The sequence below is a fragment of the Bidens hawaiensis genome, unplaced genomic scaffold, assembly GCF_021521415.1.
Source record: "Bidens hawaiensis isolate Kalapana, Puna unplaced genomic scaffold, B.hawaiensis_p1.1 tig00009076_1, whole genome shotgun sequence".
Lineage (NCBI taxonomy): Eukaryota > Viridiplantae > Streptophyta > Magnoliopsida > Asterales > Asteraceae > Bidens > Bidens hawaiensis.
The window spans coordinates 244,660-262,378 of record NW_027491666.1 but is presented as its reverse complement, the minus strand read 5'-3'; the positions used below and the strand labels follow the sequence as shown (position 1 = coordinate 262,378).

At 35.6% G+C, this 17,719-nt stretch overlaps 2 protein-coding genes across 2 annotated transcripts; one reads left to right on the top strand and one right to left on the bottom strand.

Annotated features, from left to right (window-relative positions):
* The first annotated feature begins 2,926 nt into the window (after positions 1-2,926).
* On the top strand, positions 2,927-11,067 carry LOC143531083 (enhancer of mRNA-decapping protein 4-like). The gene is made up of 12 exons (XM_077026465.1): positions 2,927-3,688; positions 4,172-4,221; positions 4,296-4,452; positions 4,553-4,771; positions 6,323-6,451; positions 6,527-7,786; positions 7,858-8,214; positions 8,291-8,410; positions 9,262-9,432; positions 9,520-9,684; positions 9,756-9,881; positions 10,597-11,067. Exons 1-12 carry the CDS (start codon positions 2,999-3,001, stop codon positions 10,900-10,902), a joined length of 3,750 nt encoding a protein of 1,249 aa, XP_076882580.1. The 5' UTR covers positions 2,927-2,998; the 3' UTR covers positions 10,903-11,067.
* A 5,598-nt stretch (positions 11,068-16,665) lies between these two features.
* On the bottom strand, positions 16,666-17,076 carry LOC143531051 (chaperone protein dnaJ 11, chloroplastic-like). The gene has a single exon (XM_077026441.1). The coding sequence runs from the start codon at positions 17,074-17,076 to the stop codon at positions 16,666-16,668; it is 411 nt and encodes a 136-aa protein (XP_076882556.1).
* Positions 17,077-17,719: the final 643 nt, after the last annotated feature.

Below are 17,719 nucleotides of genomic sequence, written 5' to 3'. Positions count from 1 at the left end.
CCATTCGATATTAAAATAGATATATGATATGGGTAGTGATACTTAATTGATACTTGTAATTGTTAAACAGTTAGCCGCACCCAGTTAAGGAAAAGAATTACCATTAACTCCGAAAGGAACCAAGCTCAGGTGAGTTTCTAGCCCCATTTTCTTGTTATGTTTTCGGGGCTGTGTGCATACTCGATGTGATTAGTAATACACTTACCTTTTATGGTAAGTGTATGACATGTGATTGTTTTATATATGATGTATGATTGATATATGCATGTTATAGGAAATATTGAGAGTATGTATGAAAGTTTATAAATATAAATATAAAAAAAGGTATGGTATGGTTGTATGGAATAAGGGAATCAGGCCCTAATAATACTCGAGGAAGAAGGGAACCGGACCTTAATAATATTGTAACAGCCCAGCTACCACCGCACCATAATATTGTTCGCTTTTGCTGGGACGTACCACCATTGCCTCACGAATTTGCTTTTGGTTGCCCAGGTGGTCACCCATCTTCATACTACTCTCACCTGAGCACGCTTAACTGTGGAATTCTCCTCTCATCCACTACCATTAAGTGCCCAAAAAGCGTTATGATGGGGAAGGTATCCACCTCCTTATAAAGAAGGCTTACTTCTCCTTCCCAACCGATGTGGGATGTCACAATCCACCCCCCTTAGGGGTCCAGCGTCCTCGCGGGACCTGACACCACCGGTCCGACCCTGGCTCTGATACCATCTGTAACAGCCTAGCTACCACCGCACCATAATATCCGCTTTGGACGGGACGTACCACCATTGCCTCACGGATTTGCTTTTGGTTGCCCAGGTGGTCACTCATCCTTATACTGCTCCCACCTGAGCACTCTTAACTGTGGAATTCCCATCTCATCCACTACCATTAAGTGCCCAAAACGCGTTATAATGGGGAAGGTATCCACCTCCTTATAAAGAAGACTTAGTTCTCCTTCCCAACCAATGTGGGATGTCACAAATATCCAAGGCAGAAGGAAAGCGGGCCCTACTAATACTCGAGGAAGAAGGGAACCGAACCCTAATAGTATCCAAGGCAGAAAGGGAACCGGACCCTAATAATACTCAAGGAAGTAGGGCGAAATGCTCTTTAAAACGTATAAATATGTATGTAAAGTAAGATTAAAATATAAAAGTATGAAAGAAATAAAGAATGAAAGTAAGAATGAAGGTATATACTTATGTATGTACGAAAGAAATATAAACATGTTAAGTAATATGTATCTTCGGATTCGTATAAGTAAGTATGTGAACGTATTGTATGTTGCCTGATTAACTATAACTCACTCACTGTACCTGACTTTTAGTATGCACCTAGGTGAATAGGCTAAGGAAGTTGGCTTGAGCGAAGACACATGGCATTGGACTGAAGATACTGGCATCTTGAGAAGATTGTTATGTTGTCATATTTAATTATGTTACTATTTTAAAGACAAATTTGAATGATGTTAAGACAAGATTCGAAAGGTTATGTAATATATGGTTAACTTATTATATTACGCGAAAATTTTTAATTAACTCTAATATTTAGAACTGTGTTTATGAGTAAATCCAATACCAAAGTAGGACACCGGGACCAAGACCTTACAGATACTGATCACGATATTCTCCTTATAAAATTTGTTCTTTTTTTATTTTTAATTGAGGGTTAAGTTATTCTACAAAGGGGAACACAAATGAGAAGAATGAGAAAGATTTGTAGCCACATATATAAAAACCCCTCAAAAAAATATAAAAAATCATAACTCAAAATATGATAAAGAAAACGAAAAAGGTAAAAACACAAAAATGTTTCCACCGTCTTTCTCTTTCTCATAAAAAACCCAATGGTAAGTGAAAAAGTCGTTGTGTCTTTTTGTTTATCATTGTGTTTATTTTCGTCATTGATTGTGCCTTTTTTCCTTAACATTGTGTCTTTTTTTCCTCTATATTGTGTTATATTACTCAACATTGTGCTATATTTTGTTTGACATTGTGTTATATTTTGCGATCTATTGTGTCTTTTTTTAGTTATAATTGTGTCTTTTGTTCATTTTCGTCATTGTGTCTTCGATCTCGGCATTGTGTCTTTTCGCCAATTTTTTTATTTTTTTTATGAATGAGAATGATGGCGGAAACATTTTAGTTATTTATTTTTTTCATTTTTAATTTATATTTTTGAATTATGATTTTTTAATTATTTTTTTGAATTTATTTTTAAAGGGTATCTTGTATGGTCACAAATCCTTCTCACACTTATCATTTTTGTCTCCCTTTATATTTTAACTTTACCATTTAATTGAAATGCTATAAGGTTTTACGGGTATTCTCTTTATCCCGTCACTAGACCCTGACCCATCCCGATACCCGAATATATCCGTATATTATGCCCACAAATCAACCCTATTTAACAATAAGCGAGTTTGATGGGTCTCAATTGTCTTATGAGTCCTTTATGCTTCCCGCTAGTAAATGGGTACTATATTCATAAATTTTCACACCTATAAATCTAAATAATAGTTGGGTTAAGCCATATATACCTTGTTCTAACTTACTCTAATTACATTTATTAATGTTTTATGGCTGTTAAAAAAAAACTTAAATGCTTATTAAACAAATAATAACTTAATTATCATTATCTGAAATGGAAGTGGATATTTGAGATAGAGGTTGTAACATCGTCTTAAATTCAAATTCAATCTTAACCGGGATTTATCATAACGACCCTGCTATGTCCGGGATCACTAATGTATACATAAGATCGTGTTTTGTCATTAGGTTACCTGTGTAACCGGACTATGTTAAAGAAAAAGAAAAACTCAGCCGCCTTGGTCAATGGTTTTGGTTTCCCAATAAACAAATACCCTGCGTTCATCCCCATACGCCACTCTTCACTCTTGAGAGAACATATCACTAACTCACCACTTTCCGTTCCGATCAATCCCACCGATTAATATTAATATTATTATAACCAGTAACCAAATCCAACACCAATGGCTTCTTCACCAAACAACAACCAACCATTCGACATTCAACGCTTATTCAACCCACCACCACTTCAAAACCCTAACCCCTACCACCACATTCCACCACCGTCTTCCGCCGCCTCTTATCCTCCGCCTGTCTTCCACCACCACCTCCCACCGCCACCACCTTCCAATCTGCACCACCAGCGATCCCTACCGTACACCACCATTCCTCTTCAACCACCCACCCCTAACATTACAAGCCCTAACCCTAACCATGGAGCTAGATTAATGGCATTACTAACCGCACCGCCACAGCCTCCGCTTCCGAATAATAATAATAATAATAATAATAATAATAATAATAATAATAATAATATTTCGTCTCAATCTCAATCATCCATGCCTTTGCCGCCAATTCCAACTAATTTGAACTTTAGCTCAGGTCCGGTGCGGATGCCGAGTAGTAAGATGCCCAAGGGGCGGCATTTGGTCGGTGATCGGGTGGTTTACGACATTGATGTTAGGTTGGATGGAGAGGTTCAGCCTCAGCTTGAGGTTACGCCGATTACTAAGTACGGGTCGGATCCGAATTTGGTGGTGGGAAGGCAGATTGCGGTTAACAAGAGTTATATATGTTATGGATTGAAAACAGGGACAATTAGGGTGCTTAATATTAATACTGCTTTGAGATCATTGCTTAAAGGTCTTGTTCAGGTTGGTTTGGTTAGTTTTTAAATAGGTTTAGCGTAGGGATGCAAACGAGCTGAGTTGCCAGCGAGTTACTCGAGATCGGACTGATAAATAGCTCAAAAGGAGCCGAGCTTTATCGAGCTTGTGCCTCAAATAAAGCTTGTGTATTATTAAATTTTAACTTTTATGTATTAGTTTTACACTGCATAGTCGAGCTCGAGCTGAGATTTGGCTTGTTCAAGGTACTGCATACGAGCTTGAGCGGAGCTTTGGCTCGTTTAAGTTTATTTTCAAGTATATAATAGTAATAAAAAGTGTATAGAAATTAGTTAGTAAATAATCAACGAGTTGAGCCTGAGCGAAGCTCGAGCTTTAGAAAAGGAGCTTGAAACGAGCCGGGCACGAGCTTTTGTATGTTAAAGCGGGCTGAGCTTTCGGCTTGTTTACGTCCCTAGTTTAGCATATTATACAATCTGTTCGTTTTAACAGTTTAACTTTCTTTCTCAGAGGATTACAGACATGTCTTTCTTTGCAGAGGAGGTTCATCTTCTTGCCAGGTAGAACTTGTTACTTTATAAGTTATCTATTTTTTGTTTTGATCTCTGTGGTATACTGAAGTTCGTATACGCAGTGCAAGCACGGATGGAGGAGTTTATGTATGGAAGATTCTAGAAGGTCCTGATGAGGAAGATAAGCCACAGATAACAGGAAAGATAGTTACTGCAGTCCAAATTCTAGGAGTTGGAGAATATGTTCATTCTAGGGTTTGTTGGCACTGCCATAAACAAGTAATGTTTCCCATTTTAACTCGTTTGAAATGGAAGATAACTCGAATTGACATGTCTAGTAATTGGATCATAATTGGATGTGGTTTTTGATGTATTGCAGGAAGTTCTTGTAGTGGCAATCGAGAATCGTATTCTTGGATTTGATACTACAAAGGTTGGGAGAGGTAAAGGATATTCAGCAGATGATCCTCTCATATGCCCTATTGATAAGTTGATTGATGGAGTTAGTTTTGTTGGTAAGCATGATGGTGAAATTACAGATCTATCCATGTGTCAATGGATGTCTTCGCGTCTAGTTTCTGCTTCGGTAGACGGCACGGTGAGTTTTTAAAGATATCTTTTTGTGCAAATTTATATAAAACCTAATATCTATATGTTTTCTGTACTTGTCTTTAATGAACTATGATCTCGTTTAATTGACATGCATTTGTTTGGGAAAATGAATAGGAACTCATCAGTAGCATTTTTTATCACATAAACAATAACCTACTTAGTTTTTACCCCTAAGACGTGACATCATGTTATTGTATGCATGAACATTTTATGTAACCAATGTCATCACAAAGGACTATCAAGTTTTGTTTGTAGCCTGAAGCAGTTACAGTTGGCTGCACGTAATCTATTCTTTTAATTTAACACTAACATATGGCATTCCCTTATTAGAATATTGCATATTTAATTTACAATCTAAAGAACTATCAGTATCACTGTATCATGTAAAGGATTACAAAATATTGTGAAAAATTTGGTGCTTTTACCTGTAAGTAGTTATGATTGACCACGAACTTTTATTTGTAGTTTTATTTATTGAAAGATAAGGTACTATAATTGTTATCGTATCAGTTAATTTATGGTATGGAAGCTCGGTTTATTACCATAGTCTGCATATTAGTCTACAGTAATAACCCGAGCTTCCAGAACCAAAAGTTGATTAATATGATGTCAATTCTAATACCTTTGACTGTGTTGACTGTAGGAATTTTAAATCAATCAATGCAATTTTTTTGTCTTGTGACCCTGAAGTGCTAAAAGTGTTCTTGTCTAGTTCACCTATTTTGAAGAACCGGAGTTGAATATATAGTATTTTAACATTTAACACCCGAAACCTACTATCATTTTTTCGTTATGTTTTCACGCACATTTTATGCTAAAACCACTATAATTTTTTTTCTTTACATGAATGCATCGTGTGTTCATCTTTTTTGAATCAACTAAGAAAATACTTGCTGAAGCTTCAGCCAGAGGACGGACCATATTAAGAAGGTCATTAAATATTTGTATGTCATTCATTGCTTCATTTACATTTTAATGTGCAAGTGACGTATGCAGTCAATTAAATATCTTGTTTATTATTACCATGTGGTTCATTTTCAGCAATAATATGCACATTCAATCGCATTAAAGCTGGCTTAAAATATCCATTCTTAGCTATAGTTTTTATTGGATTTAAAACTATGAAATAGTTAGAAGAGTATTCACCTGGTCCTCCTCACAAATACAAAGTTTGTCTAAGATGTCTGATATCACGCTGTAGCATCTACGTTTGCTCATTTTGTTAAATTTAAGTGAAGAATTCCAACAAATTTCTATATGACCGGAATCCCTACATATTGTAAGTATAATGTATAATGATTGTAATGTACATTAAGCATAACATAAACAATTGCTTATCTATTTATGTGCACTCTACAAAAAAGCAGACACACAAACTGCAACCATCAAATAAGGAAACAAAACATATTAAAAACATCGGTATAAAGTTACTTAAAGAAGATGCACAAGTTGACTGAAGATTAATTTATATGATTTTTTGTTGTTCCATTTTATTAATAATGCGTAAGTAACAGGAAGGTATATTTTGACCAAACAGATAAAGATTTGGGAAGATCGCAAATCATCACCTATTGCAGTACTGAGGCCACACGACGGCCTTCCTGTTGGTTCTGCTACGTTCTTAACCGCTCCACATCGCCCAAATCACGTCACACTTATCACAGGGGTATGTGCTAAATCAATTATTATAATATCTTAAAAATTGACGTGTTAAATATGATTAACAACTAATTATTTACAGGGCCCGTTGAACCGTGAATTGAAAATATGGGTCTCTGATAGTGAAGAAGGATGGTTACTTCCCAGTGATGCTGACTCATGGCGTTGTACTCAAACACTGGAATTAAAAAGCTCTATTGAATCGAGACCCCAAGATGCATTTTATAATCAAGTAGTTGCATTACCTCAATCGGGTCTTCTCTTACTAGCAAATGCCAAGAGAAATGCTATATATGCTGTACACTTGGATTATGGGCCCAATCCGGAAACAACACGTTTGGACTACATTGCTGAGTTCACTGTTACTATGCCAATATTGAGCTTTACGGGCACTAGTAATCTATTGCCAAACGGGTCTCACATCATTCAGGTTTACTGTGTTCAAACACAAGCCATTCAACAATATGCTCTAGACTTATCTCTATGTTTACCACCTCCCATTTATGATGTGTTTGAGAAATCTGGTTCAACCGTTGATGCAACGGTTCTTGGTTTGGATGAGATGGCTCAGGCTGATGTGGCACCAACATTGAGCCCTAATGAGCTGAAGGATACGAATACCAATGTTTCATGTATTGTATCGCCAACAGTTCAATCTAGCCCTAAGTTGTCGGGAAAAGTTTCTGACTTTAAAAGTCCATCTGGCCGATTTGAGCCACGTCAGCAACTGAATGGTTATGATGATCAGAAAGTTATGGAGGACATACATTTGGAAACTGCTCGTTCAAATATGTCGAATGCCGCCTCGTTGGATGGTGATGATGATCAGACGGTTAAGTTTAAGCATCCGACTCATCTAGTAACTCCTGCTGAGTTGATGGCCACATCATCCGCTGAAGTGAATCATATTGATGGTATGCATGACGTGGTGGTCAACTCTGATACACAGAATGCTGAGGTGAAGCTTAAGGTTGTGGGTGACCTTAATAGTTCTGCGTATGAAGAAAAGGACAGATCTAGAACTTTCTCATCACAGGCATTAGGGCTAGGGCTTGATATGGCACTTGATAATGAGTCTAAACAGTTGGATCAAATTGCAGATGCTCAGGATGAAGTTGATGATGTGGCAACTGATCTAGCTGGATCTGTTGAGATGTCTGTGTCTGGTTTAGTTCAATCTGCGAGTCCCACTTCACGAGAAAAGAAGAAGAAGAAGAAAAAGAATGCTCAAGTATCAGGTCAAACTTCAAGTGTCTTAAAATCCACTAATTCTTATGATGAGCTAGGAGTGAGTTCCAGTATGCTTTCACAAATTCAGTCCATGCAAGAAACACTTAATCAGGTAATAAATATCCCTCTGTTAATTAATTCTTTTAAAGAAATTAATTAATTAATTTTCTTTAATCTCTGCAGATTTTGATCAACCAAAAGGAAATCCAGAAACAGATTCCAGTGATTACTGCAGTACCAATAACAAAAGAAGGGAAAAGGATAGAATCAGCCATTGGCAAAAGCATGGAGAAAATTCATAAAGCTAATTCTGATGCTTATTTGGCTCGTTTACAAGAAGAGTTTGCAAAACAAGAAAAGTCAAACAAAGACCATCATCAACAAATATCAAATTCCGCCTCAAATAGCCACAAAGAATTTCTTGTAGCATCAGAGAAAATGCTCAAGAAAGAAATTGCTGCAGCGGTGCCACTTGTCGGACGCTCGGTAATTCCAGTTATTGAGAAATCAGTCTCGACAGCTGTCACAGAGGCCTTCCAGGTTACTAAATCTTACATCAAAGAACATTATTATTACAATAATAATCTGATGAAATTGTAATTGTATCTTCGTGTAGAGGGGAATAGGTGATAAAGCTGTTAACCAACTGGACAAAGCGGTTAATTCCAAACTGGAAGCTACTGTGTCTAGGCAAATTCAAACTCAATTTCAAACTTCTGGCAAACAATCTCTACAGGTATGATAATGATGAATCATAAAGTTTTTAGATTCTATAGAGCCTTGTTTACCGGGATTTTGAATGAATATAGAATTATTATTAATTACACGGATAGTCCCACGGGTGTTCATTATTTGCTGTTACACCAAAAACCGAAGCGGACCGAGACCCAATCATATTTTAAGAGTTTCAAATTTGATTTCTCTGGCACTTGAACTTTCATGTAATATTAAATAATCACAATTCACTATTCAAATAATCGATTTGCATCTGCTCGGTGCTGTTACGAGAAATAGAAGCACAGAAAAACAGTGTATATTAACAACATTAATACAATTATACACCATTAGTCCTAATACTCACCTGGTTTTAGTTTTTGTGAACTTAGGACTAGTGGTGTATGATTGTACTAACGTGGTTGCTGATATGCACAACTGTGTTGTTGCTTATATTCCACGTATTACTTTCTAATGGCATAATTGTAATAATTATAATTAACAACTTTTTGCTTGGAGTATAATATTTATCAATTTGGAGGCTTGGTGAATATTCAACAATGCACTAATGATTGTTTCGAGGACAATTGCGTAACAGCAGTTAGTAGAGCAATCGGTTATACAAATCGTGATGTGTGATTATTTAATGTTATCTTAAAGTCTGAATGTAGGAGTCATCAGAATTAAAAATCTGATTCGTGACCAGTGAAGACCAATTCATTATCTGGGACTCTGAGTCTAGCTTTACAAATTTATGGCTTTGGTTCTTAATGAGGACCAATGGATGTGATCTTTCTAAGCTAGGGACCAAAACCATAGTATTAATGTACCGCCATGTAATTTTTTTCAAAAATTGTTGTGTTTATGTTACAGGAAGCACTTAGGTCAAGTATGGAGTCTTCTGTTGTTCCCGCCTTTGAGATGTCTTGCAAGTCAATGTTTGACCAAGTTGACTCCACATTCCACAAGGGAATGATGGAACACACAACTGCAACTCAGCAGCAAGTTGAGTCCATGCATTCTTCTTTGGCATTTACTTTGAGAGTAAGAAATCACCATTATTAAATATGATTGTTTATTTGTAAAATGATTTAATATATGTTGTTTGATGTTATATGATGGTTCTTTCAGGATACTATCAATTCAGCGTTATCTTTAAGTCAAGCATTGACCAATGAATTTGCTGAGGGTCAAAGGAAGTTAACGGCTCTTTCAGTTGCTGGTGCAAATTCTAAAATAGCAAATCCATTAATAAGCCAACTAAGTAATGGGCCTTTAGGTGTTTTCCATGAAAAGGTAGGTTTTACTCTTACATTATGTTAAAACACTCAAAGATCATTTTATAATTATGTAATTTCTTTATATAGATTGAAGCACCAGTGGACCCCACAAAAGAGCTATCTAGGCTAGCATATGAGCACAAATTTGAGGAGGCTTTTACTGCTGCCCTGCAAAGAAGCGATGTTCGCATCGTTTCCTGGTTATGCTCTCAGGTACGTTTAACGAGTCAAACCAGGAGGTTAACCAAAACCATATTTTCTCCAAATTTTTTTCAAGTAATAAAATAGCATGTCAAATGTAACAATACCTCCTATAATTATTTTTAGGAGGTCTTGTGCGTTACAAATACAGCATTTTCTTTATTTTCTTTTACCCATTTTTTATTCACTTGTAGGTTTGTGGTGATTAAGGATGTACGCGAGTCTGAGATGGGTTGGATTGGGCTCGGCTTGTCGATAAGTTGAGCCGAATCGGGTCAGCTCGTTTATATAAGAAGCTGAAATGCTGAGCTTGGGCTCGGCTTGCCAAAAGCTCGAACCGAGCTTGTTCAGTTTTTTATTTTTTATTTTAACTTTGACACATGTTGTATATAAAACCTAAAAATAATATTTGTAACATACAATAATGCAGAATTTATAAACTATAGAATTCGTATTTATAAATCCAAACTTGGGTTTTAAATTTAGGCTTAAGTTTTCAATTGAGTCAAAACGAGTGTTTTCAATATTAAGTTTATTAAAAATAACATACAGCTTTTAGTTTTATATATGTGTGAGTGTGTGTGTGGTGTGTGTGTGTTTGCGTGCAGCCCGCGTAACGGGCTCAGTTTGGCTCATTTACGAAGTATTTGATTTCGAGCAATTCACGAGCTTTGTGAACAGCCCTTGTGCTGATCTTTTGATACTTTTTATGTTTAAAAAATCGCAGGTTAATCTACAGGGGATATTAACGAGTAATCTTGTTCCTCTGAGCCAAGGGGTACTGCTGTCACTATTGCAGCAATTGGCGTGTGATATTGGAAACGATACATCTAAGAAGCTTAATTGGATGATGGATGTGGTGGTGGCGATCAAACCAACAGACGAGATAATTGCATTGCATGTGAGGCCCATATTTGAACAAGTGCACTCGATTCTAAACAATCAGATGAGTGATTCCACAACTTCGGTTGCTGAGCTTTCCAGTATTCGTGTGGTTATGAGACTTATAAACTCTATGTTAGGGAGCTTGTAAGTAATTCAGAGATTATTGTTTTGTACAAAGTCATGAAATTTTGTAATGGGAATTGCACATTTTGGTTCTAAATTGTTGCTTTTTGAGAACTTTTTTAATAGTAATTCTTAAGTATTAGCTATCCGTTTTAACCTCTTCACACAACACCACATTTCCTGATGTTTTTCATCGATAAGCAACGGGTCTTAATCGTGGCGTGGTCTACTTTTGACCTGAAAATGGTAAGCTTCAGTTTCATTCTTTTGGGCAAAAAGCTGCTATGTTTCTTGCATTAATTTTGGGGATATAGAAAAGAGGTGTTGCTAGATCCAAATGTTTTAAAGACTGTTGGAAATTTATAATATGGTAAATTCTCAGTTATAACGTTTGTCACTTCTAGAGTTTTATTATTGAGGTAAAATTATGATTTATTTTATAACCACTAAACTCAAGACTTAGGGACTGTTTGGTAGCCTCTTAATGGTCATTAAGAGGCTATTTTTTAATGGTTTATAACTTCTTAATGGTTAAGAGGTAGCCATAAGTCTGAATGGTTAAGAGGTAACTTCTTAACCATTCAGACTTACCTCTTAACGATTAAGAGGTTGAGGTAGCCTCTTAATGGCTATTAAGAGCCTATCAAACAGCCCCTTGGTCTTAGCCAGCCAATTATTATGGAAATTCACAAACAGTTGGTGTCGATTGTGATGAGACATTTAGTCCCATGGTCAAGGACTTGGCCTATTCATCAACTTGATGTAAAGAATGCTTTTTTACATGGGGAACTACATGGGATGGTTTTTATGCATCAACCACCGGGTTTTTATGATAAACGTTTTCCTAACCACGTTTGTCGGTTGAAGAAATCACTGTATGGTCTTAAACAGGCAGCGAGGGCTTGGTACACCCGTTTTGCTAATTTTATTACTCCCAAGGGGTTTCGTAGCAGCACCTGTGATCAGTCTTTATTTGTTTATCAACAGGACCAGTCTAATATCGCATATTTATTATTATATGTTGATGATATAGTCCTCACAGCTTCTAATGACCGTCTCTTAAACAACATTATTGGCACGCTCTCAAGGGAATTTGCCATGACTGATTTGGGTCGTCTACATCATTTCTTGGGAATAAAAGTTACTCAGCAAAAGAATGGTATTTTCCTGTCACAGACCCAATATGCCAAAGACATAATCACCCGCGCTTCCATGTCCTCGTGCAAACCTTGTTCAACACCGGTTGATCTTTCATCTAAATTAAGTGCTACATATGGAGCTCTATTTTCGGATCCGACATTATATCGGATTCTGGCGGGTGCACTGCAATATTTAACTTTTACTCGTCCAGATTTGTCATATGCAGTTCAACAGGTGTGTCTCTTCATGCATGAGCCTCGAGATCCTCACTTTGCCTTTATGAAGCGTATCATCCGTTATTTGCAAGGAACAATTGACTATGGTATACGGATCATGAGATCTGATTCACATGACTTGGTTGCCTATTCTGATGCTGATTGGGGCGGTTGCCCAGATTCGAGACGCTCGACATCTGGTTATTGTGTCTTCCTTGGTGATAAATCTTATATCTTGGTCTGCTAAACGTCAGCCTACTGTCTCACGATCCAGTGCGGAAGCTGAGTATAGGGGAGTTGCAAATGCGGTTGCAGAAACGACTTGGATTAGGAATCTGCTGCTCGAACTTCGCACTCCTTTAACGCGCGCATCAGTAGTTTTTTGTGACAATGTTTCAGCGGTCTATTTGTCCAATCATCCGGTTCAACATCAAAGGACAAAACACATAGAGATTGACATACACTTCGTTAGAGAGAAGGTTCGTCTTGGGCACATTAAAGTTCTTCACGTCCCATCCTCTATGCAGTATGCGGATATATTTACCAAAGGATTATCTCGTGAACTATTCCAATCATTTCGGTCCAGCTTGAGCGTCTGTCCTCCGCCCGCTCAAACTGAGGGGGTGTCTTAGCCAGCCAATTATTATGTAAATTAGGAATAGATTATAGTTAGTTATTTAGAGATAATCATTGTATTCATTGTGTATATCCTTTCCTTATTTCTTAGTTGTATTCTTCCCTATATATAGGGTCATTGTTTATCAATAATAATCATCGATACTTTGCAACCATAATCACTTTCACTTAGTATATGGATATCTTTTCTTATACGCCTCGTGTAGTAACATTTTTTTTAGTTTTGTTTAAATTATTTTATAAGATCCTGTTTTTAATTAATTAAACTTCTAATAAAAAATATATAATTTAAGAAACAACATCCCACATAGTTATAAAATAAAAACACATATTTATAAACAAAAAAACATTTTAGATATTCATATATTTTTTTCTCTATACCAATTGAACAACCTACGAATAGCAAGGCCGGTACCTCTGAATCACTTATGTTGTTTATAGATTGTTCAATTAGAATGAAACACTTTTAAAAAGATATATTTTATTTATAAGTTAAGTGTTTTTATCTTATAATTATATATTAGATGTTTTTTTCTTAAATGTGTGTTTCTCTTATTAAAAGTTTTAATTAATTGAAAATACGATCTTATGAAAAAATTAACATTAATAAATAAACAATTCATACGAGGTATATGAACATAATCTGACAAAAGTTGTCTTTATCAAATCGTATAGACTAGGTCTTAGAGGTGGCAATGTGAATGGATTTGGATAGATTTGGGTGATGAGTTATAATGGGTATAAGTCAGTATGAGCATGGATCATGATGAATTTTTAAAACGAATGGTTAGGATGGGCATGGGTCAAGATGAGTAAAGTTAACCCATCTTGACCCAAGTGAAGGTTAAAATACAAAGGGTTTCAAAAACTTCTTAAAAAAATTCAATAAAATTGATAAAAAAAATAATAACTCAAAATATAAATAAAAAACGTCAAATGTAAAATAACTAAAATGTTTCCCCGTCGTCCTCGACCATTAAAAAAACCGGTTTTGTATCAGTTCAGGTTCGATTTTTTCGGGTTTTTTTTCCGGTTTGGTTTTGCTTTTTTTCCATTTCAGTCGGTTTCTTGGTTTCTATTTGGTTGCGTGGATTTTGTTTTAAATAAAATTGGATGGAGCTTGTTTTAGTCCATTCTAACCATAAATAAACTAATTCTGACCTATAACTACAAATCACTAGCATTTCTCCCGACTCATCTTTACCTTCTTGGAAAATTTTTGATCCATCCTGACCCATTTCAATTTTTAAAATTATCCAAATATACCCAAAACAACCCATTTGAGTTTGTTTTGCCACCTCTAGTATAGACCTATACGTGACGCATGGTGTCCGGATATATTGTCTGTCCAAATATCTTATGCCTTTAAGACTCTTAATACAAACCAACCATTTTGAAAAACTCACTAAAAATCAGTTAAACACTCGAACCGTTAAACCACTAAAACTGGCTAGCCTGTCCACCCAGCCAGCCAGTTTGGTTTATCGTTTTTCAAATCTTAGTTGACGTTTTGGTACATGGTTTTTATCAAAACCTGCCCCACCGGACCCGCACCTTGTCTACTTGTAAATGGCCATGCCTACTTTCCTGAAAAGGGGAAACTTGTTTAGTTCACGCAAAGGGAACACTTTGCATGAAATCCATTGGTTTAAGGGACACATGATATTGAAGTGTTAGCAAGGTTAACTTTGATGATTATTTTAATTATAAGTTACCTTTTCTTAGTGGGATCTTAAGTTGATATTAGATGCATTATGATAATTCACACTATACTATTTTAAAATTTTCTTTTATAACATTATGTATTTATTTGTGGAAGAATCATGATTGTATTACAACAAACAGTGGTAAGTGTGATAATTATTTAGCTTCTTCTAAGTTAGTTGGGTTAGTTATAAATATCTTATTCATCCCTTTTCAAGACAATAATGTCACATTAGGAAGAAAAAATAGATAATAAAGTGATGGTTTATCTTGACAATTATTTTATATGATTGTACTCTTCTAGAAGTTAAAATTGGAGTAGAGGCTGAAAAGTTAGTTTCGAAAGGACTTCGGGTTACAATAATTTCTTTTATCAACAGAATATTTAAGGATCAAACTACAATGGTTTAAAAAAGTAAAGTATTAATACTAAGATAACCACCAACTTTTGTTTTTTACAATCTCCGTTGTTCTTCTCTAATACTACAGATTGAGAGAAAATAATTGTCTTTGAGGGAGCTCAAAGTGAAAGGATGGACCTTAAGGTTCTATGTAACATTATACAAATTCTTGGGTTACCATCTCACCATTTAACAACTATAGTAACTTATTTGTTAGTATGTCACATCATCTATCAAATAATTTACAAGTTATGAAAGATTAATACACACATTAGATAAGCATAAACAGAAGATCATGGTCTAACATGTTGTGATGGCGTTAGTAGTGTGAAAGTGTTGCAGTGGCAGATGTGTGGTGTGGTTCGATTAGATAGCGTTGTCGTGGCTCATTGATAAGCGAGAGGAGCCAAACTCGTACGAACTGATGTTTGAATCGCTTAAACTCGGCTTAATTTTGTCTCGTAAGATTCGATATTTCTGTGTACATATTTATTTAAAAAAATGTGAAATTTAAAATCATTTCTTAGATAGCTTCTATTTATTCGATTGAACCATGAGTAGTAACCACAACAAATATATAAAGTGAAAATGACCAAACACTCAATAATAATTAAGTATCATGATTGTTCAATTTAAGTCGTTTAGGAAAAAAATTGTAACAAATGTTCATGTATTCATTTAATTAAAAAATATAAATACTTTTAAAAGAACCCACAACAAAGAAACAATAAATGGCACTTGAGAGGTTATAAAGTATGAGGGAATTTATGTTAACATAAAAAACTATAAGTTTTAAAGACTAGTATACACATTGGGTTAGCATAAATATAACATAAGACTAAAGGTCTAACACATCGTGATGGTGTTAGTAGCGTGATATATTGAGGTGGCCGATGTATGGTATGGTTCGATTAGATAATGTTGTTATGGCTCGCCCATCATGATTGTGGTCTTTTGCTTTCACTTCACCTCACCTCAACGAAGGAGAAGTGAGTAGAGCCAAACTTTTAAAGTGGAACTCAACTCATTTAACTTAATTTTAATTTGGTCTTATTTAATTTACTGTCAAATCCATCTAATATGTACTATTGAATTTGAATCCTTGATCTCCAAAAAAAAGAAAAGAAAACGCCTATTTCACATGGTGTGTGGATTTAATAGACTTAGTAGTTTATTAAATTGTGGAATTTGAATTAATTTGTTAAATGATTTACACTTTTTTTTATATATATTTTCAAGTCAAGTGTCATTCTAATACATTTTGAATTAATTTGTTAATGATTTACACTTTTTTTATATATATTTTCGAGTTTAGTGTCATTTTAGTACATGTGATTGTCATACTTCTTTTAAAACTTACAATTTTAGTGTTTTTTTTCTAACTATTGGGGTGTTTGGGATTCCTTATTTTACCTCATTATAACTTTTCATTAAATTAATAAGTTACAAAAGCGTAACTTATGCAACTTTTCCTCTCACAATATAAGCAATCCCAAGCAATCTCAAACACCTCCTATGTCTATTACAATTAATTTAAAAACATACCTAAAGTTACGTAATTGAACAAACCACGTAAAACTGAGCAGAAGGACACATGATTTTTAATTAATTATATGTTTTTAATATTTATATATTTTGGTTACAACTATTATACCTATACAAATATTCATTCCCGTAATAATAATATCATATCTACCAACACTGATCAGTCTCCCACCGGCGGCAACTACAAAACCCTTGCCTCCGTCCAACCGCCGTATCCAACCCTACCTTCCGCCTCACTCCGCCGCTACACGTCAAATCATACGTCTCTCGAGTCACCGGATCCGACAACGTCACATAAGCCTTATAAATCTCAATAAAATCACCATCACCACCACGCGAACTGACATCACAAGCATCCGGATGGTAAACCTTAGCCAGTTTCCGGTACGCCGCCTTAATCTCCGTCGGAGTCGCGGTTCTCTCGACTCGTAACACTTCATACAAACTCTCCGGCCGATTAACCGCCGCAGGAGATTTGATTGAGGTGGATTTGATGGAGATTGGAGGATGTAGGTGGACGGAAATTACGCCGGAGAAAGTTGTTAGGTTTCCGATCATGTCGCCGGAGATAAATGAATTTGGGGTTTTATTAGAGTTTAGTGAGTGATTAGTGGTTAAGCCGGTTGGATTATATAAATATTGGAGGTGGGCCCATTGGGCCCAGTGTTGTGAGAACTTTGCTTGCTTTTGGTTTGGGCTGATTGGTTCTAGAAGAGTCAACACCCAACTCAAACGGTTGGTATCTCGTTGTTGTATGGTTAAATCATTAAGTATGTGACAAATAAGTCTTGCTCACTCCATTAAATTTTATAAATGAACCTACCAAAAAGCTAAGAAAATTTTTAACGTTTTACTTCATAGAATAGAATCTTCTTTTTTTATTTATCAGATATTTTCGTTTTATTATATGATATAATATTACTCTTTTTTTTAAATAGCGTTTGAATCCACCACTAATACCGAGTGAGTCTTCTTGAGACGGGATATCAACATCCATACGGATTTTGACTCTCCAGGCCTGACTCACCCAAGAACATCATCAAGGAGGAAACCCACCACTATGAGAAAACCATTGAGTCAGGTTTCGAATCTGAGATCATCATGAAGGCCCATTGCATTATAATGTTACTCTTACAGTAATAAAATGAGTGTTTGTTTAAAGTTATTACACTCTATGTCTGGAGAGAGTAGCGTCCGGATT